Source organism: Panthera uncia, chromosome E1, assembly GCF_023721935.1.
Source record: "Panthera uncia isolate 11264 chromosome E1, Puncia_PCG_1.0, whole genome shotgun sequence".
NCBI classification, from domain to species: Eukaryota; Metazoa; Chordata; class Mammalia; order Carnivora; family Felidae; genus Panthera; species Panthera uncia.
In genome coordinates this window covers 41,437,033-41,463,363 of record NC_064814.1, presented here as the reverse complement: position 1 = coordinate 41,463,363, position 26,331 = coordinate 41,437,033, and the positions used below count along the sequence as shown (strand labels likewise).

The following is a 26,331-nucleotide window of genomic DNA, read 5'->3' as shown; positions in this document are numbered from 1 at the left end:
CAATCTGTAATGCCCCCGATTTCGAATCCGAGAGACCACCAAGGAACCGATACCGATGCAAACGCACGAGGGTTTATTTGCAGGCTCGAGCTTGGGCCCAAGTATACCTGACACAGCTGAGCAGGGACTTGGACCCCTAGGTTAAAAGGCATAGCAGTTTTATAGGGGCCAGTGGCCAATGAGATTGTAACACACACAGAAAGTTGCATAGTCTTGTCAGTCCACACGCAGGTGGCCAATTGAATTACAATTTACCCTCTAGTAACTGAACCAGACTATCACTCTGGTCAGAATTGGCGCGCAAGTTTGGCGGGCAAAAGGCGGAGTTTACATTCTTTGGCGGTTAGGGGTTCTGCATTCCTATATGAGCCAGTTTCCAGTAAGGGTGTGCTCAGCGGCTTGACTAGGGTGGGGGAGTGTCTTAAGCAATAAGTAGGTCATGTGGGGGTTATACATGACATGGTGGGTGTAGCACAAAATGGAGTTAGTCTTGCCTGCTTGTCCAGGGGTAGGGGATTTTTGTTAAATTCCTTGGGTCCCACATTCCCCCCTTTTCCAGAGGATTCTATGCAGGACCCAATCATGGGTTCTGGGTTTCTGTCGAGAGAGTCAGTGGTTGGTATTGTTGCCTGAGTACCATGAGTTGAACTGTATTGACTAGGTCCCTGACAAAAGCCACTAGTCTATTAATGAGGCAGGGCCCAAAGGTCAAAAGGAGGAGAAGGATGATCAGGGGACCGGCTAGGGAGGACAATAAGGTAGTCAGCCAGGGGGAATGATTGAACCATGATTCAGACCATCCCTGTTGCTGCTCTCACTCTCGTTTTCGCTTGGCTAATCTTTCCCTTACCTTAGCCATTGATTCTCGTACTATCCCTGAGTGGTCAGTGTAGAAAAAGCACTCTTCGTTCAGGGCAGCACAGACTCCTCCTTGTTGTAGAAAAACTAGGTCTAATCCCCTCCTATTTTGGAGCACCAGTTCAGACAAAGACATTAGGGATTCTTGGAGGTGGGAAATGGAGGTTTCTATGCGTTCTAGGTCTATATCAATGGCAGCTCTAAGGCTACTGTAGTGGGAGGCCTGGGTGGCTAGTGAGGCAATACCCATCCCTGTGCCAGCCAATCCAATTCCCAGTAGGGAGGCGATGGTGATAGCGGAGATGGGCTCCCTTTTATTTTGCCCGTGGGTATCTGTGCCCTTCCACTGAAGTACTTGCTCATCTGAATGGTAGATGATTCTAGGGAGTAGCTGAGCCAGCACACAGAAGCCCCCAGTTCTGTTTATAACCTGACCGTGAGCTCAGGGAGTTAAACCCTCGGAACAAGCCCACCAACTGTCTTGGGGCGGTAGATAATACCCTGTATTATTTGTAGGCTGTGTAATGTTGCACAGAGCCTGGTGGTGGTGTGGAGGAGTGCCTATACAGAGTCCCTGGCCGAACACGGACTGCAAGGTGAGGCCTTTACTACCAGGCTTTGGGTTCCACCTGCAAGCATTAGGGTCCATGGTTGTGTTATATTGACCCATTATTGCGATACCCTCATAGAAGGGGGGGCGGATGTCATAGCACAGCCAGCGGGATCGGGTAAGATTGGGCTTAGTTGCGTTGAGGAATTTGTAAGCCTTGGACATCAGGGCCCAAAGAGGGTGCTGAGAAGGGTTGAGGGGGAGGAGAGGGGAGAGGAGAGTCAGGACTGGGATGCCACCACCGGAGGTGTTGTGGGCAAGATTCAGAGGGTGTGCTGCAGGTGTTGCCTGAGGTTGAGGAGGTACTAGCACAGTGTTGGGACCTATCCCAAGGGTTTCCCTTGACCTTTCGGTTTCTCTAGTTGTCTGATCATGAATAGGACTCCGTTATCATACCCGCTTTGGTGAAGCCGGAGTCCCCACAGAAGTCCTACCCCCCAATTTGTTTCTTGTTTCCCGGTCTCCGTGAAGGAAATGGTGACTGGATTACAGTAAGGGCGTTCCGAGCATGAGGGGTGTGTAGCATTCAGTTGGATTTTTATGAGGCTGGATGGGTTTTGTGACAGCCAATTGCATGTCCCAGTTTGTTCGCAACCCCATGTTTTGCAGAAGTAGTCTGTCCAGCCACCGCATTTGGAGGCCTTATTATGGTCAGACTGAGAGGGGGCCGGACACACATAAAAACAGGTATCTTGGAGGGCCATCTTGGCCCTCTCGGTGCCACATCCTGGTATTCCTATTCTGCCTTGGTGCCAGGGGTCCTGACTGAATAGTTCACACAAGTCAATAGTCAGATTAGGCCACCAGGTCCCTCTAGGGTGTAGCTCGGACAGCTGGGTTACTACCTGATTAGAGCTTGGGGTGATGATTTGCCAGGTTAGATTAAGTGGTTTGGGGTTGGGTTTAGCCGTGAGGGGATACAGCGCAAGTAATATTAGCAGGGTAAGTGGGAGCGACGCAGCCTTAGCTTTAAGGGATTGTCCTTGTAGGGCTGACTCTTCCATTCCGGAACAAAGTCCTTGAGGACGGCGTGTGGATCAGCTGGCCGGATGTGGGTGTAGTGGACCCAGGGAGTTATTCCGTTGACCTTGAGAGCAGTGGGCGTGGTCAGGATCACAATGTAGGGTCCTTTCCAGCAAGGTTGGAGCGTCTGCTGTTGGTGCCTCCGCACGCACACCCAATCGCCTGGTCGATACTGATGGGGGTCAGGAGGCGGCCCGGTCTCGTAGAGGGCCCTCAGCTTAGGCCACACCCGCTCATGGGCTCTTTGTAACATTTGGAGGGAGAAAAGAAGTTGTTGGTCATTGAACTCAGCAAGCACTTTGGGTTTCAAGACAGGAATGATAGGTGGGGTATACCAAACATGATTTCGTAGGGAGTCAGTCCCATCTTATATGGTGAGTTTCTCACCCTATATAGGGCAAAGGGGAGGAGAGTGACCCAGTCCCCGCCAGTCTCCAAGGCTAATTTAGTTAAGGTCTCTTTTAATGTCCTATTCATCCTCTCTACCTGACCTGAGCTCTGGGGTCTGTGAGCACAATGTAATTTCCAAGCTGCCCCCAGTATTTGTGCTACTCCCTGTGTTACCTTAGAAATGAACCCCGGTCCATTGTCGGATCCGATCCTGGCAGGAAATCCATACCTTGGCAGAATGTCCTCCAGCAGCTTTTTGGTCACGATTTGCGCTGTTTCGTGCTTGGTGGGGAATGCCTCTGTCCACCCTGAAAAGGTATCTACGAAAACTAGCAAGTACTTGTACCCATACTTTCCAGGCCTTACCTCAGTGAAATCTACTTCCCAGTATATTCCTGGGCGGTCTCCCCTGAGTTGGGTTCTGGGGTTAGGCCCATGGGTGGTGGCGTTGGTTAGCTGGCATGCATGACAGCTTGCCACAATCTGCTTGATCTTTGCTCGAGAGTCTTTAATAATGATCTTAGCATGTCGTATGAGGTCTTCCATCTTTCTTGTTCCCATAGGAGTACTCCGATGCATTTTGGATAGGACTTGTCGTCCTAGTTCCTCTGGCAGGATGATGCTGGAGTCTGCGGCCCTCCACCAGCCATGAAAGCATTGGGTCATAGGCAAGCGTTTAATCCATTTTAAGTCAGTGCCAGTATAGTTGGGGGTGTCCGGCAGGGTCAGTGCCCCTGGATCGGGTAGCGTGGTTGTTAAAACCTGGGTCACCGAAAGGGCCGCCTCCTTTGCTTTTGAGTCGGCTAGCCGGTTTCCCCTGGCTACTGGTGTTATCTGCTTTTTGGTGTCCTGGCTACTGGTGTTATCTGCTTTTTGGGCAGCCAGAGGGCCCTTAGGAGTTCAAGAATCTCTGTTTCGTTTTTAATAGTCTTTGCCTCTGCTGTCAGAAGCCCTCTCTCTCTATAAAGGGCTCCGTGGATATGAGTGGTGGCAAAGGCATACCTGCTGTCGGTGTAAATGTTTATTCGTTTACCTTCTCCCATAGTTAGTGCCTCGGCCAGGGCGATCAGTTCTGCCCGTTGAGCCGATGTTCCGGCTGCCAATGGCTCTGCCCAGATGATCTCCATCTCTGTGGTTACGGCTGCCCCTGCGTATCTAATTCCTTCTCGGACAAAACTGCTGCCGTCCATATACCAGGTGGCGTCCGCGTTCGGCAGTGGCTGGTCCCGGAGATCAGCCCTGATTCCGTGCACCTGTGCCAAAATCTCTTGACAGTTATGCAGAGGGGGGTCCCAGTCTGAGTTAGGGAGTAGTGTTGCCAGATTCAGGGTTGTAGGTGGCTTGAATAAAATTCTGGTGGGGTTTAGCAGTAGGCTCTGATAATGGGTCAGACGAGCATTGCTGATCCAGCAGTCTGGGGGCTGTTTGAGTACCCCTTCAATAGCATGTGGGCTGGTAGCATATAGTTCTTGCCCCATGGCTATCTTCTCTGTGTCTTTGACCAAGTGGCCACTGCGGCAATAATTTTTAAGCATGGGGGCCATCCAGCGGCCACCGTGTCCAGCTTTTTAGAGAGATAAGCTATGGGTCTTTTCCAGGGACCTATGTCCCTGGACCCCTTTTGCCACCCTTTCTTGTCTACTACATACAGGTAGAAGGGCTTGGTTAGGTCAGGCAACCCGAGAGCCGAGGCAGACAGCAAGGCCTGTTTAAGGTCATTAAAGGCCTTATTCATGGCCTCTGTCCATTCAAAATTTTGTTGGTGCCTGGTAGCGTCATAGAGGGATCTGGCCATCTCGGCAAAACCCAGAATCCATAGTCGACAGAACCCTGCCGACCCCAGGAATTCACGTACCTGACGGACGGTTTGCAGCTGTGGGATCCTTAGGACGGTTTCCTTCCGCACATCCATCAACCATCTTTGTCCATCCTTTAATTTGTACCCCAGGTAGCTCACCTCTGCTCTGCAGATTTGGGCCTTTTTGGCTGAGGCCTGGTATCCTAGAGCTGCTATAGTCTGGAGTAAGTCCTTGGTGCCTCGCAGGCAAGTGTCCTGGTCCTCCGCCGCCAGCAGGATATCATCTACATATTGCAATAAGGTCAAATGAGGGTGCTCAGAACGGAACTCACCCAAGTCTTCATGTAAGGCCTCATCGAAGATGGTTGGTGAGTTTTTGAATCCTTGTGGTAGTCGAGTCCAGGTGAGTTGGCCACTGATGCCTTTCTCGGGGTCCATCCATTCAAAAGCAAAAAGGTCTTGGCTCTTGAGTGCTAAAGGCAGGCTGAAAAAGGCATCTTTTAAATCTAATACCGTATACCAATTTTTGTCTGGAGGCAAGGTGGAGAGGAGGGTGTATGGGTTTGGGACCGTGGGGTGCACATCCAATTACTCGCCGGTTGACTTCCCTTAAGTCCTGGACTGGCCTGTAATTGTTAGAGTGCGGTTTTTGCACCGGCAGCAAGGGAGTGTTCCATACCGATTGGCAGAGCCTTAATATGCCTGAGTCTAGTAGTCGCCGTATGTGGGGCGTGATTCCCGTTCGCGCCACGAGAGGCATGGGGTATTGGCAGACCCTGACACGGTCTGCCCCCGGTTTTAGTTCTATGTATATAGCCGGTTGGTGTCGGGCCAGCCCAATTCCCCCAGTTTCTGCCCATGCCTGAGGAAATTCCTGTAGCCAATAGTCAATGTCAGTTAATTGGACTGGGGGCATCTGGTGGAGACGATATTCATCTTCCAAACTCAGGACAAGCACCTGAATCGGTTGCCCTTCTTTGTCTAGGATTTTTGCCCCTCTGGGGTGGAAGCAAATTTGTGCCCCCATCTTGGTGAACAAGTCCCGACCTAACAACGGGTAGGGACATTCAGGGATGACCATGAAGGAGTGGGATACCGGCCCATGCCTAGGTCCACAGTTCTTCGGGTAGTCCATGAGTACTGTTTGGTCCCCGTGGCCCTTGCACCCATGAGGTCTTGCTTGCCAATTTCCCCTGGGGTTGTAGTAAGACCGAATGTTGTGCCCCAGTGTCCACTAGAAATTCAACTGGTTGCCCCTCCACTCTGAGAGTTACCCTAGGCTCGGGGAGGGGTACCGAATCCCGACTCCCCTAGTCGTCCAGGTCCTCCATCTCCAATATCTTGGCAGGGGCCTTAGATCTTTTGTTAGGGCAGTCTTTCACCCAGTGGCCCTCTTCCTTGCAATAAGCACATTGGTTTTGTTTAGTTTAGGGCGCTCCCGTCGGGGACCAGGGCCATCCTCCTTACCTGTTCCTGAAGTCAGCTTCTTGAGGTGCCTCCGTTTTTCCTGTGGGTCATCCATGGTTGTAGCCAGCAGGATCTTAGCCAGATTTCGGGTCTGCCGGTCGCTTAGTTTAGTCTGTTGCTCCTCCGGGCTTTCTCTATTATTGTAAACTCTTTCTGCTACTATTATTAAGTCCTGCAGGCTCTTCTCTCCTAGCCTCTCCACTCTTTGTAATTTCCTTTTTGATGTCTGGAGCGGCCTGATTAACAAAAGCCATGATAATTGTGGCTTTTGTTTCTGGGGCTTCTGGGTTCATAGGGGTGTACTGCCTAAAAGCCTCTGTGATTCTAAGAAGGCTGCTGGACTCTCATCCTTACCTTGTCTTACATCATATACCTTGGCCAGATTAGTAGGCTTGCGCGCTGCAGCCTTGAGACCTGCCATTAGAGTCTGGCGGTAGACCCGGAGTCTCTCCTTACCTTCAGCTGAGTTGTAGTCCCAGGTAGGGAGGGATAAGGGGAAGGCAGCGTTTATGAGATCTGGGTTTTGAGTCGGCTGTCTGTCCTCTCCCAGGACAGACTTCCGAGCTTCCACCTGTATTCGTTCTCTCTGTTCGGTGGTGAAGAGAACCTGCCAAGAGCTGCTGACAGTCATCCCAAGTAGGCTGGTGGGTAAAGAGAACAGTATCTAAAAGCCCAATTAAATCTTTTGGGTTATCGGAGAACTTTGCATTTTGAGTTCTCCAATTATATAAATCACTGGTGGAGAACGGCCAATATAACACTGGTTGTTCTCCAGACTCGTCGGGAGGCCCCATGGCACGAAGGGGAAGAGTGGTGGAGTCGGCCAGCCACGTATTTGAGGGTGGGGCCGCCCACGTGTCCCTGCTGCTGGCCCACGCACAGGAATTCCTTCGTCAGGGAGGGGTGATGCCCTTCCCGCAGCCCCTGGTGCTTCCAATGGAGGGGTGGAAGGGGGAGAGGGAGCCTGGTAGGGCGGCGGATGAATCAGGTCTTCCGGAGAGGAATCCTGCAAGACGGGAAAAAGGGGCGTTTTGGCCTTTGTGTCAGTCTCCTTCTCAGCTTTCCCGCAGGGCTAGAATCTTGGTAGGTCCTGCTTTGGGGGGTAAGAATGGTTTTAGCCAAGAAGGGGGGTTTTCAATCATGTCCTGCCAGACCAGGATGTAGGACACCTGGTCAGGGTGGCCATCCGGTTTGTCCTTGAAGATTACGGCCTTGACCTGCAAAATAATAGGTAGGTGGAAAGTTCCTTCTCAAGGCCATCCCACGTCAAAGGTTGGCCATTCTGACATGCAGTAAGTCTGAAATTTCCCTTTTCTTATGTCTGTGCTCAAGTTATGAGTCCTTTCCTTAACGTCCGAGAAGTGGGAGAGCATAAGAGACAGGGGGCTGGTTTGGGTCTGCCCCATTTCAATCCACACCAAGACACAAACAGTTATGACGATTAACAAGGACACAATAACACAAACGTTCCAGCGTGGCCGCGGAGACAAAACAGAAAGTAAAACGAAGGGCTGGCTGTCCGTAATGGCAGCCGGCCCTCTTCACAGATGAGGACTTCATCCTCCTGGTGGGGGCAAGGGACATCTCCCAAGACCTCTGGTCGACGGCTCGCCAGCACGTCCGCTTAAGCCAATGCCGACCCAAAGACAGTTTGGAATTCCTACAGGTAGAGATACAGTATAGAGCTCTCAGAAAATATGTGCGCGAAAGGTATAAGCTGAGTGCACTCACCAGACGTGGGACCCTCCGGGTGGGGTCCTGGGGGGTCTCTTGAATCCCGGGACGAGCCCCCAAATGTAATGCCCCCGATTTCAAATCCGAGAGAAAACCAAGGAGCCGATACCGATGCAAACGCACGAGGGTTTATTTGCAAGCTCGGGCTTGGGCCCAAGTATACCCGACACAGCGGAGCAGGGACTTGGACCCCTAGGTTAAAAGGCGTAGCAGTTTTATAGGGGCCAGTGGCCAATGAGATTGTAACACACACAGAAAGTTGCATAGTCATGTCAGTCCACACGCAGGTGGCCAATTGAATTACAATTTACCCTATAGTAACTGTTTGAACTAGCCTATCACTCTGGTCAGAATTGGCGCGCAAGTTTGGCGGGCAAAAGGCGGGGTTTACATTCTTTGGCGGTTAGGGGTTCCATATTCCTATATGAGCCGGTTTCCAGTAAGGGTGTGCTCAGCGGCTTGACTAGGGTGGGGGAGTGTCTTAAGCAATAAGTAGGTCATGTGGGGGTTATACATGACATGGTGGGTGTAGCACAAAATGGAGTTAGTCTTGCCTGCTTGTCCAGGAGTAGGGGATTTTTGTTAAATTCCTTGGGTCCCACACAATCAAGGGATGGAGGAGATGCCTAAACCAAGACAGAAAATGAAAGCACTATAAAAGAAAAATATATTTGTGTAAAAAATTGATAAATGAATGACTCAATCAACTATCTTTAAGACTATCAAGATAGTCTTAAAGGAAAGATAAACAACTTGACCACATAAAAGTATTATATGTATGGCCAAAGATACCATTAATAAAGTCAATGGACAGGGGCACCTGGGTGGCTCAGTTGGTTAAGTGTACAACTCCTGGTTTTGGCTCAGGTCATGAGCTCAGAGTTTGTGAGTTTGAGCCCCAAGTTGGGCTCCACGCTGACAGCATGAAAATAAATCAATGGATAAAACTAAATCTAAAAAAATTTTGCAGTGTGATGACAGTTAAGGCCTATAATATAAAACTCCTACAAATTATAATAGAGAACCTATTTTTTATAAAAGGGCAAGGTATATGAAGTGACAAATCAATTAATTACATCTGTATCAGCTGAGGTAGAAGGCTGTATATAAGGACACCTGGTTGGCTCAGTTGGTAGAGCACATGACTCTTGAGAGTTCAAGCCCCACGCTGGGGACAGAATTTACTTAACGAAACAACTCTATACAAGACACTGAGTGAGGGGAAAAAAATGTCAGCGTAAGAAATGATGCCATTTTTGTGAAGAACTCAATGCCTTCTTCCCCTCCGTGTGTGTGTGTGTGTGTGTGTGTGTGTGTGAGAGAGAGAGAGAGAGAGAGAGAGAGAGAGAGAGAGAGAACATGAAAAAATGGGAGAGAAGTGGAAAAAAAAAAAAGACACTAGAGACCCCATTCTATGAATCAATTAATTTGGGGTGGGCGGAAATGTGTGTGTAAATAAAGACATACAAAACTTCTGTGTGTATGTGTATGCACATGTTTTTACAAAAGTGTACACACTATTGATTACCTCAGGAAGGTAGAATGGACAGGAGGGGAGGCTTTGCCTTTAATATATCTTTGCATTGCATTGTTTCACTTGCCATAAAAAAAATCGAATACTTTTATAATTTGAAAAACACCACCACCAAACATCCTATTTATGTTTATGTTACCTACTTATAATGGTATTTTCCCACTCATCTACCCTTCCATATCCCTCCTCATTTGCTGCTGGAAGCACCATATCATTTTGGCTACTCACCTAGCATCTGATACACCAACTGCGACAAGAACTAAGCATTCCAATACACACATTTCTAAAATACAAGCTTTTACCACTCGCACTTGGTTTTGTTTTGGTTTTTCTGCCATTTTCCACCCGTTTTATTTGCTGAATCTTTTTGATGGAACAGAAGTACATACACCTTGGGATTCTCTCTGCTGAGTCTTGGGAAACCCCAGGCTCAAGTTTGTGTGTGCTCTTACATTGTCCTTCTTCCAGTTTTCCATTCAAGCAACTGTTCTCGGTAGTGCCTGCACGCTGGGACTCTTATGTTTCTAGAGCAGTGCTGTCCAATAGAAGTACAATATAAGCTCCCATGCGTCATTTTAAATTTGCTGGTAGCCACATTTAAAAAGGTAGAAAGACTGGGGCGCCTGGGTGGCGCAGTCGGTTAAGCGTCCGACTTCAGCCAGGTCACGATCTCGCGGTCCGTGAGTTCGAGCCCCGCGTCAGGCTCTGGGCTGATGGCTCGGAGCCTGGAGCCTGTTTCCGATTCTGTGTCTCCCTCTCTCTCTGCCCCTCCCCCGTTCATGCTCTGTCTCTCTCTGTCCCAAAAATAAATAAAAAAAGGTTGAAAAAAAATTAAAAAAAAAAATAAATAAATAAAAAAAATAAAAAGGTAGAAAGAAACAGGTGAAATTCATTTTAATGCATTTTACTGAACCTAACAGACCTAAAATAGAATCTCGACGTGACATCAATATTAAAAAATATTTTATAATCTTTTTCTCAAAGTCTTCGAAACCCAGATTTTGTATTTTACACCTATAACACATCTCAATTCGGACTAGCCACATCTAAAATGTTCAGTAATCACATGTTGGCCACATGGTATCAGACAACAGGGTTCTAGAGAAGCCCATCCCCTGAGGGCCCTGCAGTTCATGACAGATTAATAGTTCCTCCTCTTTGGATGATTTCCTTTTCCAATTCATTAAGACTCTCAAGAGTGTGAATAAGGAGCAGTGACTGTTGCAAAGAACACACTTTATCATAAACTATTAATTTTGAATACCTACCGTTAGGCTGTTTCCAAAAATCAATTCCACCTTCCACAGCGAGATTTCCCACGGAAGGGACTCAGGCTGACATGAGAATATAGTACTTTATTGGTAACGCGGGTTGAAATCTCGACTCTTGCTGTTTAACTACCTGCGGGGCACTGGGCCAATTTCATTATGACTGCGTTTCTTGTCTGTAAAAGGGTGGTATTTACAGTACCTACTTCACAGGTTCCCGGGAGAATTAAAGCAGTTAATAGATAATAAAGCATTTGGAACAGTGCCAGGTACATAACAAATGTTCAATACTCGTTAGCCGCGGTTCCCGCAAACTTGTTGCAGGCCCCGAGGGAAGTCCCAAGAAAACACCAGAAACCGTGAGGAGGCTCAGTAACAGCGCGGGTGAATCCCGCCTCAGGCCACCACCGCCGCAGGGCCTAGGCGCCCAGGCCCCGAGGAAGCCTGATTCCAAAACGCGCCACTCACCTCTCCCCTCCGCACTCGCGGCCGGCTCCTTCCGGTCGAGCCTGAGGCGCCAGGTAACTAAGGGAAACCTGAGGAGAGACTTCCTGAGGCCAGGCAACCGAGACAACTTTTCTTGACGGTGTGGGGGGGGGGGGGGGGGGGGGGTCTACCGGAAGCGGGAGGGACAGGATCCTCGACTCGCCAGCTGCCAGGGGTACCCTCTCCTCAGGGTGAAGCAGCCCTCCAGCCCACGCCCGAGCTGCTTGGGGGAGGTGTCGGTCAGGGGAAAGAGGGCGGCCCGGGGCCGGTGGGGGCGGGGCCGGACCAAGCCCCGCCCCCTACCCGCCGGGCTCGAGCCCTGAGCGGACGCGTCGGGCCGACGCACCGAAGCCCCAGCAGCCAATCGGGAGGCGTGGAGCGGGTTCAAATAAAGAAGGCGGGTGAAGATGGCGTCACCTCTTGGGTCTGGGAGGTGATCGACCCCGTATTCTGTGGTGAAAATGTGGCGGGTGAAAAAAATGAACCTTAGCCTGTCGCCTTCGCCCCAGTCGGTGAGCAGGAGAGCCTCAGGGGCAGAGAGAGCTGGATCGGGGTTTCGGTGGGGGAGACGCCGGCGACGCCGAGTGTCGGGGAAAGCTGGGTGCAGCCTGGGGACCGCGATGTGTGTGGAGTCTTATTGGTCCCGCAACTTCAGCGCCATTGGGGTGGAAGTCTACTCTTCCTATTGCCCCCAGGAGCTTATTAGAGAGGGAAGACCCAGCTCAGGCTTTCTCACACTCTGTTCTTTCTCAGGGAAAACCAGTTATGAGAACTCCTCTCCGAGAACTTACCCTGCAGTCTGGTGCCCTCACCAACTCTGGAAAAGGGCCCCCCGGATGCTACTCGCCGACTTCATCACTGTGCAAGCTGGGACTGCAGGTGAGATTCGACTGGGCTCTCTGCCGAGGCCGAGGGCTCAGAGGAACAGAGGGCCAAGGCTGGAACATAATTAATAACGGTAATGAAGTCTTCTACCTTAGTGACATCCATTTACAGCTATTCAGGCCAATAGAGAGGTGCCCTAGGGTGGTTAAAGGAAATCCACTGAGAACCCGGACCTCTATTTGGCTGTTAGTTTTTCTCACCTCTTCCCCCTTAAACTTTTACCAAAGTACTGAGAAATACTATCGCTTTGATTAGTGGTTTCCCCCTAAACGTGGGCTCACTCAAGCAGAGATCAGTTGGCTGCGGTAGTGAGGCAATATTCATATCCATTCCAAGAAGTAGTCAGAACTCTTCCTGGAGTCAAGTTACCCCACTGGAAGGCAGGGTACTTGGATCATCTTCACTTAAACTAGCCCCTGGTAGAAGTGCCCTCACTGAGTTGTCCATGTGTCAAAAGTCTTGAGAGAAGTACCCATGTATAAACTGCTTTTCAGGTGCTGTAAAAACTTGCCAAAGAAGGAGATTGACCCCTCTATAAGGTTCCTTGAAGAAATTTCTTTTAGAACTTAACTGCCTGGGAAAATTGTTTTCCTGAAGAAATCACTTTTTCTTTCTTTCTGATAATGAGAACCATGTAGGTTACCATATTTTCCCTTTTGCTCTGGCTTCTAAAAAGCTCAGGGTCAAATTTGATCATCAGATGTAGCTACTATTACTCTTTGAAATACGAAAATCTGCTTTCTTTTTCTTTCTTGACTATGATTTTGTATTCATTAAGTTGATCTGTCCATCTATCTTCTTTTTTATGCAGTCTGAACTATTTTTGGAAGATGGGATATAAATAAAATAGGTTAGAGGAGGAAAGAAGAAAATGTAAAACAGAATCTTAAGCGGCCTGAATAACAGATGTATGAAGGTAGCAGCCTTTCTTGAAAACACTCTAACACCAAGAGAACTTTCTGGGATGAAAAGGGTCCCTGGGTGGCTCAGTCGGTTAAGCGTCCAACTCTTGATTTCCTCTCAGGTCATGATCTCTCAGTCGTGAGATCCAGCTCCGTGTTGGGCCCTGTGCTGAGCCTGGAGCCTGCTTGGGATTCTCTTTTGCCCGCATGTGCGCGCGCTCTCTCTCTCTCTCTCTCTCTGTCTTTCAAAATAAACGTACATTAAAAAAAACAAACAAAAACTTTCTGGGACGATGGAAATGTTTGATAATCTGTGCTGTCCAATCTGGTGGCTATTAGTTATGTGGGTATTGAACACTGGTAGTTAATGTGACTGAGGAACTAAATTTTTAGTTTTATTTAATTTTAATTTACCATGTTAGATAGTACAGCTTAGACAAAAAGAAAAGTACCTAGTGGGAACTGATCTTCATAGAACTTGATAGAATGTAACCATAGCCATTTAATCACAGTAGCAGAATAGAATGGAATGGAATTTAGGTCTCCCTTCTGCTACCTCCTGATACGCTCAGCTACATAGACAAAAAGAGTTTTTCTCCCAACAAAATAACTATTTATTGCTTACAAAAAATTTTTTTAATCTTTATTTTAGAGAGAGAGAGAGAGACAGACAGACAGACAGACAGGCAGTGTGAGTAGGGGAGGGGCACAGAGAGAGGGAGACACAGAATCCGAAGCAGGCTCCAGGCTCTGAGCTGTCAGCACAGAGCCCAATGCAGGGCTCAAACTCACCAACCGTGAGATCATGACCTGAGCTGAAGTCGAACGCCCAACCGACTGCACCACCCAGACACCCCACTATTTTTTGCTTTTTAAATTTTTGATTATTTAGGGGGACCTGGAGGGCTCAGTGGGTTAAGTGTCTGACTCTTGATTTTGGCTCAGGTCATGATCTCACGGTTCTTGAGATCCGGCGTTCCTGTTGGGTTCTGTTACAGCTCAGAGCCTGCTTTAGATTCTCTCTCTCTCTCTCTCTCTCTCTCTCTCTCTCAAAATAAACAAACATTAAAAAAAAAGAGAGACAATCCTTTCTTGTTTTTTTTTTTTTTTTTTGGGCGGGGGCGGGGGGTGGGGTGCAGTACAGGGGAGGAGAGAGCAGGGGAAGGGCAGAGAAAGGAGAGAGAGAATCCCAAGCAGGCTCTATGCTGATAACCCGAGGGCAGGGCTTGAACATCAGAACTGAACCGTGAGATCCTGACCTGAGCCGAAATAAAGAGTCAGAAGCTTAACCAACTGAGCCACCCAGGTGCCCCCTTTCTTGCATCTCTTTATGTGTTATCTGTCTGTATGTGTTTATATCCACACACATCCATATATTATCATACTTTTATTTTAGAGGTAGAGTGAGCAGGGGAGAGGGGCAGAAGGAGAGAGAGAATCTTAAGCAGGTTTCCCACTCAACGCTGAGCCAACTTGGGCTTGATTTTACGAACCTGGGATCATGACCTTAGCTGAAATCAAGAGTTGAATGCTCAACCAACTGAGCTACCCAGGCGTCCCTCCTTAAGTGATATTTAAAAAGAATAAATAGGAACTTGATAAACACAGCAAAAACTGTAAGGTGCACTTTTGCATTCCTAAAAGTCTTTGGTTTGTTTAGTCTCTGGGGTATTTATTTATTTTTTTAACATTTATTTATTTTTGAGACAGACAGAGAGAGAGAGCATGAACAGGGGAGGGTCATAGGAAGAGGGATACATAGAATCTGAAACAGGCTCCAGGCTCTGAGCTGTCAGCACAGAGCCCGACGCGGGGCCCGAACTCACGGACCGCGAGATCGTGACCTGAGCCGAAGTCGGACGCCCAACCGACTGAGCCACCCAGGCGCCCCTAGTCTCTGGGCTATTTAATGCAGACTGATTTATGTTTTGTATATCCTATATCTTCACTTACGTCTTTTATCACAGTAGTGCTCTAACCTTACTAATATTGCTGTCTTTCTTCTCTTTGTTGGTTTTTACCTCATATCTTTTTGACATCCCTTTTATTTTCTACTTTTCCTTTAAAACACTTTGAAAGAAAAACTTCAAAATTGAAATAAAATATATGAAAGTACATAAAACATACAACTTAACAAATTTGTATAAAGTACCCATCATAGTAACCAACACCCAGTCAGTATTTAAGACATTGCCAGCATATCGGAAGCCCATTTTAGCTCAACCTTATTTTTTAAAGCTTCATCCACTGCTGTAAATGAGATTTCATGTAAGTCTGATTTTTTTTTTTTTTTTTTTTTTTTTTTTAAATAATGGGTTTTTATATCAAGCTTCTAAAATGGTTTTTATCTTCTGGGGCTCCTGGGTGGCTCAGTCGGTTAAATGTCTGACTTTGACTCAGGTCATGATCTCGCAGTTTGTGGGTTTGAGCCCCACTTTGGGCTCTCTGCTGTCACCGTGGAGCCTACTTCGGATCCTCTGTCCCCTCCCCCCCCACACTCATTCTCTTTCTCCTTCTTTCTCTCTCCCTTTCTCTCAAAAATAAATAGACATTAAAAATATTAAAATAGTTTTATCTTCCTTATGGTTCAGAAATTTTATTTTTTCTTATCAATCTTGCTTGGAACTTGGTGAGCCATTTCAATATGCAAACTCTGGTCTTTACCTCAGAGAAATTTTCTTCTAATATTTGTTAATTAGTGCCTCCTATAAGTGTTCTCTTTTTTTCATGGAACTTCTTTTCCCTGTGTGTTAGGTTTAGTGGGTTTATCTTCCAGTTCTTTTAGCTTTTCCCTAAGATATACATTTCTTTGCATTTTTGTCTTTGCTTTAAAATACTCTTTCACTTGGGCATCTGGGTGGGCTCAGGCAGTTAAAGCCTACTCTTGGTTTCCGCTCAGGTCATGATCTTGTGGTTCGTGGATTCCAGCCCACATCAGGCTCTGTGCTGGCAGTGTGGAGCCTGTTTTGGACTCTCTGTCTCCCTCCCTCTCTGCTCCTCCCCTGCTTATGTATGGTCTCTCTCAAAATAGATAAATAAACTTTTAAAAATGATAAAAATAAAAAAGATATTTTTCCACTTGATTACCCAGGCCAGTAATTCGAGCCTCAACTCTGACCATCCTCTTTCAGTTCATTTAATGAGTTTTTTTTGCTTAAAAGTTCATTTTTGTTGTTGTTTAAAAGTAATTTTTATTATTTTCAGAAGGTCTTGGGGCATGTGAGTGGCTTAGTCGGTTAAGTGTCCGACTTTAGCTCAGGTCATCATCTCGTGTTTTGTGAGTTTGAGCCCTGCATTGGGCTCTGTGCTGACAGCTCAGAGCCTGGAGCCTGCCTTGGATTCTGTGTCTCCCTCTCTCTCTGCCCCTCCCCTGCTCATGCTCTGTCTCTCTCTCAAAAATAAACGTAAAAAAAAAAACACATCTTTGTGTATGTGTGCTGTATTTGAATTGTCTTACCTTGTCGTCTGTTTCTTCCATCAGCTGTTTATTTTATTTTATTTTTTTGATTTTTTTTTTAACGTTTTTTATTTATTTTTGAGACAGAGAGAGACAGCATGAACGGGGGAGGGGCAGAGAGAGAGGGAGACAGAATCGGAAGCAGGCTCCAGGCTCGGAGCCAGCAGCCCAGAGCCCGACGCGGGGCTCAAACTCACGGACCGCGAGATCATGACCTGAGCTGAAGTCGGACGCTTAACCAACTGAGCCACCCAGGCGCCCCTCTTTAGTTAGGGTTTGGTTTAGGTTTAGGTTAGGGTTTCTTTAGTGAGCAGCCAGGCTTAGCCAATTTTTACCTAAGCAGAGGTAATGAAAACTCTTTGTGTTCAGACAGTATCCTATACCCGTAATTATATGTTGGGAACTAGAAATGACTGCCTTGGCCAACTACTTTTGTTTCTTTTGGCAGGAAGGCAACAATAATGCATCACCAGTGGATTTTGTCAATGCCAAGAGGACAGATTCCCCTTCAGAACAGTTCAGCCATCCCTCAAAGTGGCTAGAAGCTTGTCAGCATGAATCAGATGAGCGGCTTGTAGGTCTGAATCCCCAAACCAACTCTACTCCCAAAACATCTGAGGAAGCAGTAGGCCCACTGGACAACAATGTGGTTAAAACCATGGTCCTCGTATCCTCTCCAGTGGGGCAACAGCAAGTTACCCTTGAGGCTCATTTAGATTCCATGACAGAGACAAACAGCTTCTCTCCAGATGAGTCTTTGAGGCCAGGAGATCTGCTAAGAGAGGGGGTGGTGGCCTGCATAGAAGACAGCTTTTCAGAAGTTGTTCCTGCTACGTCTGAGAAATGTACATTTCAGCGTCCTCCATCCCATGTCTTGGAGTGTCTGCCAAATCCCTGTTCTGGGCAACAGCCACACTGCTCCAAAGAAAGCCTCAGGGATGATAGGATTGAGGCTGTGCCTGAGGACTTAGTCCCTTCCGAAAGTAATACCTTCTTGCCTTCCTCCATGCTCTGGCTCTCCCCTTCAACTGCCTTAGCAGCAGATTTCCCTGGCACTCATGTGGACCCAGGGGAGGAAGTTGTAGAGCACAGAGCTGTAGAGGAAAGAGAACTGAGCTTTCCCACACTCCCTGAGGAGGCTGAATTAGGAGAACAAGCACTTGTCTCAAGTATGGAAGATATTCCATCCACATCCCTGACCCCAAATCCAGGAGAAATGGAATCCCAGGCTGCTCCAAGCCCAGCAGTAAAAGATGCTGGTAGGATTCTTGTCTCTGATACAGGGCCGTGGATGTCCCCACTGGCTTGGCTGGAAAAAGGTGTGAATACCTCGGTCATGCTGGAAAATCTCCGCCAGAGCTTATCCCTCCCCTCTGTGCTTCGGGACGCAGCCATTGGCACTACCCCTTACCCTACTTGCTCAGTAGGGACTTGGTTTACTCCCCCGGCAGCGCAGGAAAAAAGTACAAACACCTCCCAGACAGGCCCAGTGGACATCAAGGATGATACTTCTGAGACAGAGCATGTCCTATGGGGGTAAGTGTCCCTGTAACTTTGTGCCTCCTGGGTTCCATTAATCTGGACCTGCCACTCCCATCCCTTTCTTCTCCTCATGTTCTTTTGCTGTAGCAGCCATCCTCCAGATCTGACTGCCTTATCTCGACATGACCTGGAAGATAACCTGCTGAACTCTCTTGTCATTCTGGAGGTTCTCTCCCGCCAGCTGCGGGACTGGAAGAGGCAGCTGACTGTCCCTCACTCAGAAGTTCAGGACAGTAGCACACAGACTGACACCTCTCCCAGTGGGGTAAGAAAGCTCTTCCCAGTGGGCCCTTTTCCTTAGAATATGTATGCTGAGGATCTGGAAAATCCCTTAAAGCTGTGGGTACTCACTTTACTCCTGGGATACATCAAGACTTTCCGAGGGAATATATGCAAGGAAAATTTTAAAGGAATCAGTTTCTAGGATTCCTAGAATTTTAAAGGAATCAGATCAGGTCTTCATCTTCCACATGTACTTTTGACCAATTTTTTTTCTTTCCTACTTCCCCATTCTCAACTGCTCTTGCCCCCTTTACTGAAGAACAGCATATTTACTACCTATCCTGAATCTTACATTGTCAAGGAATAGCAATCAAAGGACAATAGAAAATGTTTGTGTACATGCTGAGAAAGCAAATGACTGCAATGGTTGTGTAACACCATTTTTGCATGCTTTCAGCAAAATTGAAGAAAGACTTTAATTATATTTGTGGATCATTAAAAATTTTTGATGAAAGTTTACTATGAGATTTTTGGCATGGATCTCCAAAGGAGCTCGTAGATTGGGTGGCACGCCCTCCTCTCTTTCTCCATTCCTCCCTCCATTCCTCCCTCCATTCCTCCCATTATTTATGTGAAGAAGATTCTGAGTGCTTATATCTATAAGAAAAGAAATAGGTATAGAATTGTCACTGAGCCATGTTTTATTGTAGGAATTACAGTAATCCACAGACACATGAACTAATATGGGGAAGGAAGCTATATCCATTTCATTAACAGAGGATTCCCAATAAAGTTTTTACTGAGTAAAATGGACTTCTGCTGTTGCAGCGATATTGATGAATAACAGACTTTAAGTATGTTACAGACTTACGATATATTACATTAGGATAAAAGTCTGAGAGGAGTAAACATGCAATTTTAAGGAGAAGGGCTGATAAAAAATGTCTGACTGTTTAAGAAGAGTTTGTGCCTGGGTGCCTGGGTGGCCTAATCGTTAAGCATCTGACTTCGGCTCAGGTCATGATCTCACGGTCGGTGAGTTTGAGTCCCTCATCGGGTGAGCTCGTGCCCGCTTCAGGTGAGCATGAGCCCTGCATCCGGTGATCACCAACCCCACTTTGGGTGAACACAAGCCCTGCTTCGGGTAAACAAAAACAAAACATGAGCCCTGTTTCAAGTGAGCCCTGCTACTCTCTCTCTCTCTCTTTCTCTGGGTGCTCACTTGCACCCTCTCTCTCTCTCAAAAAAAAAAAAAAAAGAAGAGTGTGCATTTTTTTTCAAAATATTTGTTTTAAGTGTATTTATTTATTTTGAGAGAGAGAGAGAATGCATATGGGAGGAGCAGAGAGAGAGAGAGAGAGAGAGAGAGAGAGAGCGCATCCCAAGCAGGCTGCACACTGTCAGCACCGCGTCCGATGCAGGGCTCTAACTCATGAACCGCAACATCATGACTTGAGCTGAGATCAAGTGTCAGATGCTCAATTGACTGAGCCACCCAGGCACCTGGTTGGTGCATTTTTTTAATGGCATCAAATAGGCTTTAAATCATTATGCTAGATGTAGTATACCACTGGATATATTTAAGAGTGATCTAACAGTTTTATTTCAAATTATCGGTGTTTATAATATGGTTGAAATTATAGCCTTTGTAACAATTTAAACTTAAGCGTACTCAGTCTTTCAAAATTATTCTGAGAGATCTGAGAGAAAAATAGTTTAAAGACTACTGTTCTAGAGGATTCTGGTTGTGACAGCACAGACTGAGGAAGGAAGGGAATGGTGTCCAGGGAAGGAATGGAGAGCCTCAGTACTGGGGCCTTTGGGGTAATGGGTGGCTGCTGCTAAGAAGAGATGGTCTCCAGACGCCCAAAGACCTTGGGTTGAAAATATCCTCAAAATAAGACTTTACCTTTTGCCAGAATCCTGACCTTGTTCCCCATCCCTGAGTCGGCCTTGTACCCTCTTTCCCTGAAGCTTGCCAAATCCCTTTGGAGGCAACTGAAGCACAGCCAAAGAGGGGAAGTGACAGCACCTTCAGCCATTCCCCATCACAATGCCCTGTCCTTGCCGCTTGGGTGCCCCCTTCACGCTAATCTCATCACTTGCCTGACTGCCCACCTCTGAGCACTAGTTGTACTCATAGAATACTCCGTGCCCCACTGCACAATGCAGGAGGGAATGATGACCGCCTCGCTGGGGAAGGGAGTGGTGAACTCCTCAAGATTATCTCCTTAAATCCAGACTTCTGTAACATCGTGACTCAGCACTGCTGCTCCGGCAGTGGGTTTTGTCTCAGACGATGGCTGCCTTTCAGCAGTAATGATGGCTCCCTGCTTTTCTCAGAACTTGAAAGTCCTCTGCATAGCATACTAATTTTTATCTGTGCCAACACAGTGAATAGACAGAGAATGAGAAAATAAAAATGACTAATAAATATTTGAGAAAGTTACTGGTAATCAGAAAATTGCAAATTGAAACAATGAGATGCTATTTTTGTCTAACAAAATAGTAAATAATAAAATAGATAATGCTGGCTAGTATTGTCCTGTTGTCAGTAGGATATATAAATTGGTTCAACCTTTTTTGAAAGTAAGACCCTTAAAGCATTTCAAACTTTTTGACTCAGTAGTTCTTCCTCAGATATATCCTTTTTTATTTTTTTAAAGTAATATTGTTCTTAAAAAAATTTTTTTTAATGTTTATTTATTTTTGACAGAGAGAGAGACAGAGCATGAGCAGGGGAGGGGCAGAGACAGAGGGAGACAGAATCTGAAGCAGGTTCCAAGCTCTGCGCTGTCAGCACAGAGCCCGATGTGGGGCCCGAACCCACAGATCGCGAGATCATGATCTGAGGTGAAGTCGGACACTCAACCAACTGAGCTACCTAGGCGCCCCAATATTATTCTTTAAAAAAAATTTTTTTTAATGTTTATTTTTGAGATAGAGAAAGAATTAGTGGGGGAGGGGCAGAGAGTGAGGGAGACAGAGGATCTGAAGCAGGCTTCAAGCTGACAGCAGAGAGCCCAATGTGGGGTTCGAACTCCCAAACCATGAGATGACCTGAGCTGAAGTTGGACACTTAACCAACTAAGCCACCCAGGTGCCCCCCCTTTTTTTTTCAATTTTTAAAAAATGTTTATTTTTGAGAGAGAAAAAACGCAAGAGTGAGCGGGGGAGAGGCAGAGAGAGAGAGAGAGACACACACAGAATCTGAAGCAGACTCCAGGCTCTGAGCTGTCAGCACAGAGCCCAACACAGGGCTCGAACTCATGAACTGCCTCCCTCCCCCTGCAGTCATGGTTTTTAAAGAAAGGAAATCAGAGTTCAGATAATCTCTGAGAAGTTTCAATGTGAGGTAAAATACCAGCAGAAGTTAAAAATGGGTGGTACTCTACTTTGATAGGTCCCCCTAAGCAGATGTCCCAGTTTCAGGCTATTCCAGTGAGGACAGTAAATAGAAATTCAGGGCTAAATAGGGGCGCTTGGGTGGCTCAGTCGGTTGAGCATCCGATTTTGGCTCAGGTCATGATCTCACAGTTCATGGGTTTGAGCCCTGCATCGAGTTCTGTGCTGACAGTTCAGAGCCTGGAGCCTGCTTCAGGTTCTGTGTCTCCCTCTCTCTCTGCCCTTCCCCCACTCATGCTCTGTCTCTCTCTGTCTCAAAAATAAATAAACATTAAAAAAAATTTTTTTAGGGGCGCCTGGGTGGCTCAGTAGGTTGAGTGTCCGACTTCAGCTCAGGTCATGATCTCATGCTCCGTGAATTCGAGCCCCGCGTCGGGCTCTGTGCTGACAGCTCAGAGCCTGGAGCCCGCTTCAGATTCTGTATCTCCCCCTCTCTCTGCCCCTCCCCTGCTCATGCTCTGTCTCTCTCTGTCTCAAAAATAAAAAAATAAAAATTAAAAAAAAATTTTTTTAAAGAAATTCAGGGCTAAATAACATTAGTATAATAAAATTTAATAATAAAAGCAGGACCACACATTCATTTTTATGTTATAATCTCAATTGTAGTTTTCTTAAGCATTACTGTCATTTATCATACCTAAAACACCATCAATATTAAGATATATACCAATTTCAGTGGCATTGTGTAAAAAGATAATCATCTTAAAATTCATTGAATATGGTAGTTTCTTTCTAAATCAGTCTGCAACTTTTTTTCTCTCTGACACCTGAGGGAAGTAATATATTCCACTTATAGCAAATCCCTATAGTAAGGAAATCTCTGGAGTTATGTGGAAACCTTTTGGGGGGTGGCTGCTATACTGTTGGTAAGATTCATTGCTCCAGGGGCGCCTGCCTGGATGCACAGTTAAGTGTGCGACTCTTGATCTCGGCTCAGATCATGATCTCATGGTTCCTGAGTTCGAGCCCTGCATTGGGCTATGTGCTGATGACGTGGAGCCTGCTTGGGATTCTGTCTCTCCTTCTCTCTGCCCTTTCTCCTCTTGTGTTCTCTCTCTCTCAAAATATAATCATTGCTCCAGGTGGTAAAACTAATGGTTTCTTTTTCCACTTTATTCACTCTATATTTCCAAAATTTTACAATAAATGCATGTCATCCTTATAGTTAGAAAAAAAAAAATAAGGTTATTTTGAAAAGGAATTTTTATGTGCCTCGATTTTTTTTTTTTTTTTTTTTAAACTTGGCCTCATTGAGCTGTGAGCCTTGCTCTTGCTTTTAATAGGAGAGGCTCCTGTGTCTCAGTGGGTGGGAGGGGGAATGTGGTGCTGGCTGTGTATGATGCCTATGCAAAAGGCACAACTTTGTTTCTCTGACTAGATAAGTAAGAAACCTCAGCATCTTCAGGAGAGTCAAGAGATTGGACAGGCTCTGCAGCAGGCCAGGAATGCCATGGTAAGTTTTGATTATACCATCACTGGGTCTCCTGTGAACATCAAGCATGGAAAACCCTGGGTGGTTAGCAAATGGTGATACTCAGCTATGGTAGTAAAGGGAGGTTTCCAAACCTTTGTTAAGCACATCTCCCTCCTGGGAGCTTGAAATTGGGGTCAGTGGTTTTCCTCCCCAGTGTCCCTGTTACTTCCTACTTAGTGACTTTATTTGATCTAGCCTAACCACCTTTCCCTCTACAGCAGTCATGGGTGCTGGTTTCCAAAGAGCTGATATCCTTGCTTCATCTGTCTCTGTTGCACTTAGAGGAAGATAAAACTACCGTGAGTCAGGAGGTAAGCAGCATGAATGTGAACGCAGAGGCCTCTGGTGAGACTGAAAGCCAAAAAAAGGAATTAGACACCATGTCTGAGTCTTGTCTTGTAGTCTCAGCGTGCAGAAACCTTGGTCTCCTGCTGTTTTGATGTGTTGAAGAAATTGAAGGCAAGGCTCCAGAGCCTCAAAGCAGAAAAGGAGGAGGCGAAACACAAAGAGGAAATGGCCGTCAGAGGCAAGGATGCGGTAAGGTGTCAGGCTTTTGTTCTTGGATGTGGGAGGTGTCTTCCCCAGGGTTCCTGCAGGAACATAAATTTCGCTTGCGACACAGGTGGGTGGCCTAAGAACTGCCAGCTCTGAGGAGTAATGAACTAAACTAAACTAAATAATGGTGGAGAGTTATGGCTTTTTGTGCTTTTTCACTCCTCTGCCCACCATGTCCTCGCAACCTCTCCCCTTAATAGGCAGAGACTGTGCTAGAGGCTTTCTGTGCACGTGCCAGCCAGCGCATCAGCCAGCTGGAACAGGACATGGCTTCCTTGGGGGAATTCAGAGGCCTTTTGAAGGACACCCAGACCCAGCTGGTAATTTGAAGCCATTTTCTTTCCTGGGGTCCATACTGACATACTGGGAGGATGGCCATATTTCCCCACTTTGTTCTTTCCAGAGGAAAGGATCTCCATAGTCAATCCTTCTTGTGTAGGTAGGGCTTCATACTGAGCAAGAAGAGTTGGGTCAGCAGACAGCGAGTCTTACATCAAACTTACAACAGGACTGGATATCCATGCAGTTGGATGTGAGTATTTGGGGCCATCATATCACTCCTTTATGCACAGTCAGCCCTGTTGGGAGCCTTGCCTCAAACGTGCTTCCCTGACCTGCTTGCTTCCCCCGGTAGTATAAAACATGGACAACTTTGCTGAGCCGGTCTCGAAAACTCACAGAGAAACTCACAGCCAAGAGCCGGCAGACCCTGCAGGAACGTGATGCTGCAGTTGAGGAAAAACAGCAGGTACAAACCATGAGTGGGGGACTACTTAGGCCTAAGGCCTAGTTTCCTCCTTCTCTTCAGAAGGACTTTCTAATGAGTGGTATCGTTAGCCTCTTACACTGGACCTGTCTTTTTTTTCACTCTGGGTTTGGAAACCAGCCAGGTCCCTTCACTATAGATGGCCTTGGGCCCAGTTGTTTCCTTTGCTCTTTAGCACCTTCTTTAGCAACTTTTCTCCTCTTTCTACTTTTTCCTGAGGACCAGCCTGTTTCTGCAGTGTTGCTGCCCAGGAACAAGGTGCTTTGCTGTCCTGTCCAGAAAGAGAAGCTGGGCTGAGTCCTAGGATTCCTGATTCAGGAAAACCTGTGGGAGAAAAACGATCTTTTCTTCCTAGGTTTCCAGGGAGCTGGAACAAGTCTCTACCCATTTAGAGGAGTGCAAAGGCCAAATAGAACAACTGGAATTGGAAAACAGTCGCCTAGCAACAGGTAGGGGTGTGTGTGTGTGTGTGTGTCTGTGTGTGTCTGCACGCACACATGTGAAAGCAGTTGTGCCCTGCTGAAGCTTGGGGTGTGACAGTAGAGCCGGGGGGTGCTCTAGAGCACTTGTTTTGGAGCAGAAGTATGGGGAGATTTTGGCCTAATGACTACATAGTGTCAATTAGGATACTTTTGGTTTAGATCTCCGGGCTCAGCTGCAGATTCTGGCCAGTGTGGAGAGTCAGCTAAAAGAGCTACAGAGTCAGCATGCCCATTGTACCCAGGACCTGGCCGTGAAGGATGAGTTGGTCTGCAAGCTTACCCAGAGCAATGAGGAGCAGGCTACTCAGTGAGTTCTGATCAGGCTATTGTGGCAGTAGGCGCCCAGGATATAGGACTGAAGGGGTCTAATATAAGGTCTCTGGCAGATGGCAAAAGGAAGAGGTGGCACTAAAACACATGCAGGCAGAGCTGCAGCAACAACAAGCTGTCCTGACCAAGGAGGTGCAGGACCTGAAGGAGACGCTGGAGGTAAGAAATGTGGCTTGGGGCAGGGGAACTGGTAGGAGTGTGACTTTCACCTAATGGTATTGAGGTGAGGTTTGAGACCGTGGACCGGAAAAAGCCTCTGTTCCCAGGGCTCTAAAATTTCCCACTTAGTCTCATTTTCTCCCCTCCCTCTCTTGCTCCTTGCCTGCCTTCCTTTTCCTGTGTCCCCAGTTTGCAGACCAAGAGAATCAGGTTGCTCACCTAGAGCTGGGCCAGGTCGAGTGTCAGTTGAAAACCACACTGGAAGTGCTCCGGGAGCGCAGCCTGCAGTGTGAGGGCCTCAAGGACACTGTAGAGAACCTGAAGTAAGATTTCTACCTTTTGGTGCTTCCCCTGCTAAGTGTTTATGTTTCCCGGGAACGTTTCTGGAAGCTAAAGTCTCCAAGAAGGAAGAGAGTGTCTTGTTTCCCTTTTTGAATGCAGCTCTGTATGGGGATTTGGGAGAGGTGTTCGGAGAAGGTTGCTTGGTCTTTGGCTGTTTTCTCTGTTCCTTCCTTATTTTAGGGCTAAACTGGCTAGTACCATAGCAGAGAACCAGGAACAAGACCTGGAGAAGACACGTCAGTATTCCCAAGAGCTAGGGGTGCTGACTGAGCGACTCCAGAGACTGACTCTCTTCCTACAGGCAAAACTAAAGGAGAAGGTAGGATCCAGGGGTTCCTTCTGTTCCCTTCCAATGATATCTTCAAACAAAGACAGTTTTATTTCTTCCTTCCCAATCTGTATATCTTTTATTTCCTTTTCTTGTCTTACTGCGTTAGCTAGAACTTCCACTATGATGTCGAAAAAGAGGGGTAGAGGGGCGCCTGGGTGGCACAGTCGGTTAAGCGTCCGACTTCAGCCAGGTCACGATCTCGCGGTCCGTGAGTTCGAGCCCCGCGTCGGGCTCTGGGCTGATGGCTCGGAGCCTGGAGCCTGCTTCCGATTCTGTGTCTCCCTCTCTCTCTGCCCCTCCCCCGTTCATGC

The 26,331-nt window shown here is 47.1% G+C and overlaps 1 protein-coding gene and 1 long non-coding RNA gene across 5 annotated transcripts in view; one reads left to right on the top strand and one right to left on the bottom strand.

The window, feature by feature from the left end:
- Positions 1 to 50: 50 nt before the first annotated feature.
- LOC125926840 (uncharacterized) lies at positions 51 to 11,236 on the bottom strand. The gene is made up of 2 exons (XR_007459182.1): positions 11,151 to 11,236; positions 51 to 7,152 (listed from the first exon to the last, which is right to left on the bottom strand). It is a non-coding gene; the product is annotated as an uncharacterized LOC125926840 (long non-coding RNA).
- The window catches only part of SPAG5 (sperm associated antigen 5), a 20,827-nt gene continuing 5,685 nt past the window's right edge, over positions 11,190 to 26,331 (top strand). Inside the window, exons 1-15 of one of the 4 annotated variants that reach the window (XM_049636676.1) lie at positions 11,190 to 11,268; positions 11,922 to 12,047; positions 16,861 to 17,948; positions 18,042 to 18,219; positions 22,960 to 23,034; positions 23,274 to 23,366; positions 23,458 to 23,592; positions 23,811 to 23,930; positions 24,050 to 24,142; positions 24,245 to 24,358; positions 24,732 to 24,825; positions 25,018 to 25,165; positions 25,245 to 25,347; positions 25,537 to 25,670; positions 25,870 to 26,008. In XM_049636676.1, the coding sequence (XP_049492633.1) occupies positions 11,934 to 12,047; positions 16,861 to 17,948; positions 18,042 to 18,219; positions 22,960 to 23,034; positions 23,274 to 23,366; positions 23,458 to 23,592; positions 23,811 to 23,930; positions 24,050 to 24,142; positions 24,245 to 24,358; positions 24,732 to 24,825; positions 25,018 to 25,165; positions 25,245 to 25,347; positions 25,537 to 25,670; positions 25,870 to 26,008 (2,628 nt within the window). In that variant the 5' untranslated portion in view covers positions 11,190 to 11,268; positions 11,922 to 11,933. Of the gene's footprint in view, positions 11,269 to 11,511; positions 11,681 to 11,921; positions 12,048 to 16,860; positions 17,949 to 18,041; positions 18,220 to 22,959; positions 23,035 to 23,273; positions 23,367 to 23,457; positions 23,593 to 23,810; positions 23,931 to 24,049; positions 24,143 to 24,244; positions 24,359 to 24,731; positions 24,826 to 25,017; positions 25,166 to 25,244; positions 25,348 to 25,536; positions 25,671 to 25,869; positions 26,009 to 26,331 lie in introns of those variants that run through there. The other 3 variants (XM_049636675.1, XM_049636674.1, XM_049636673.1) reach the window with 3 other exon arrangements.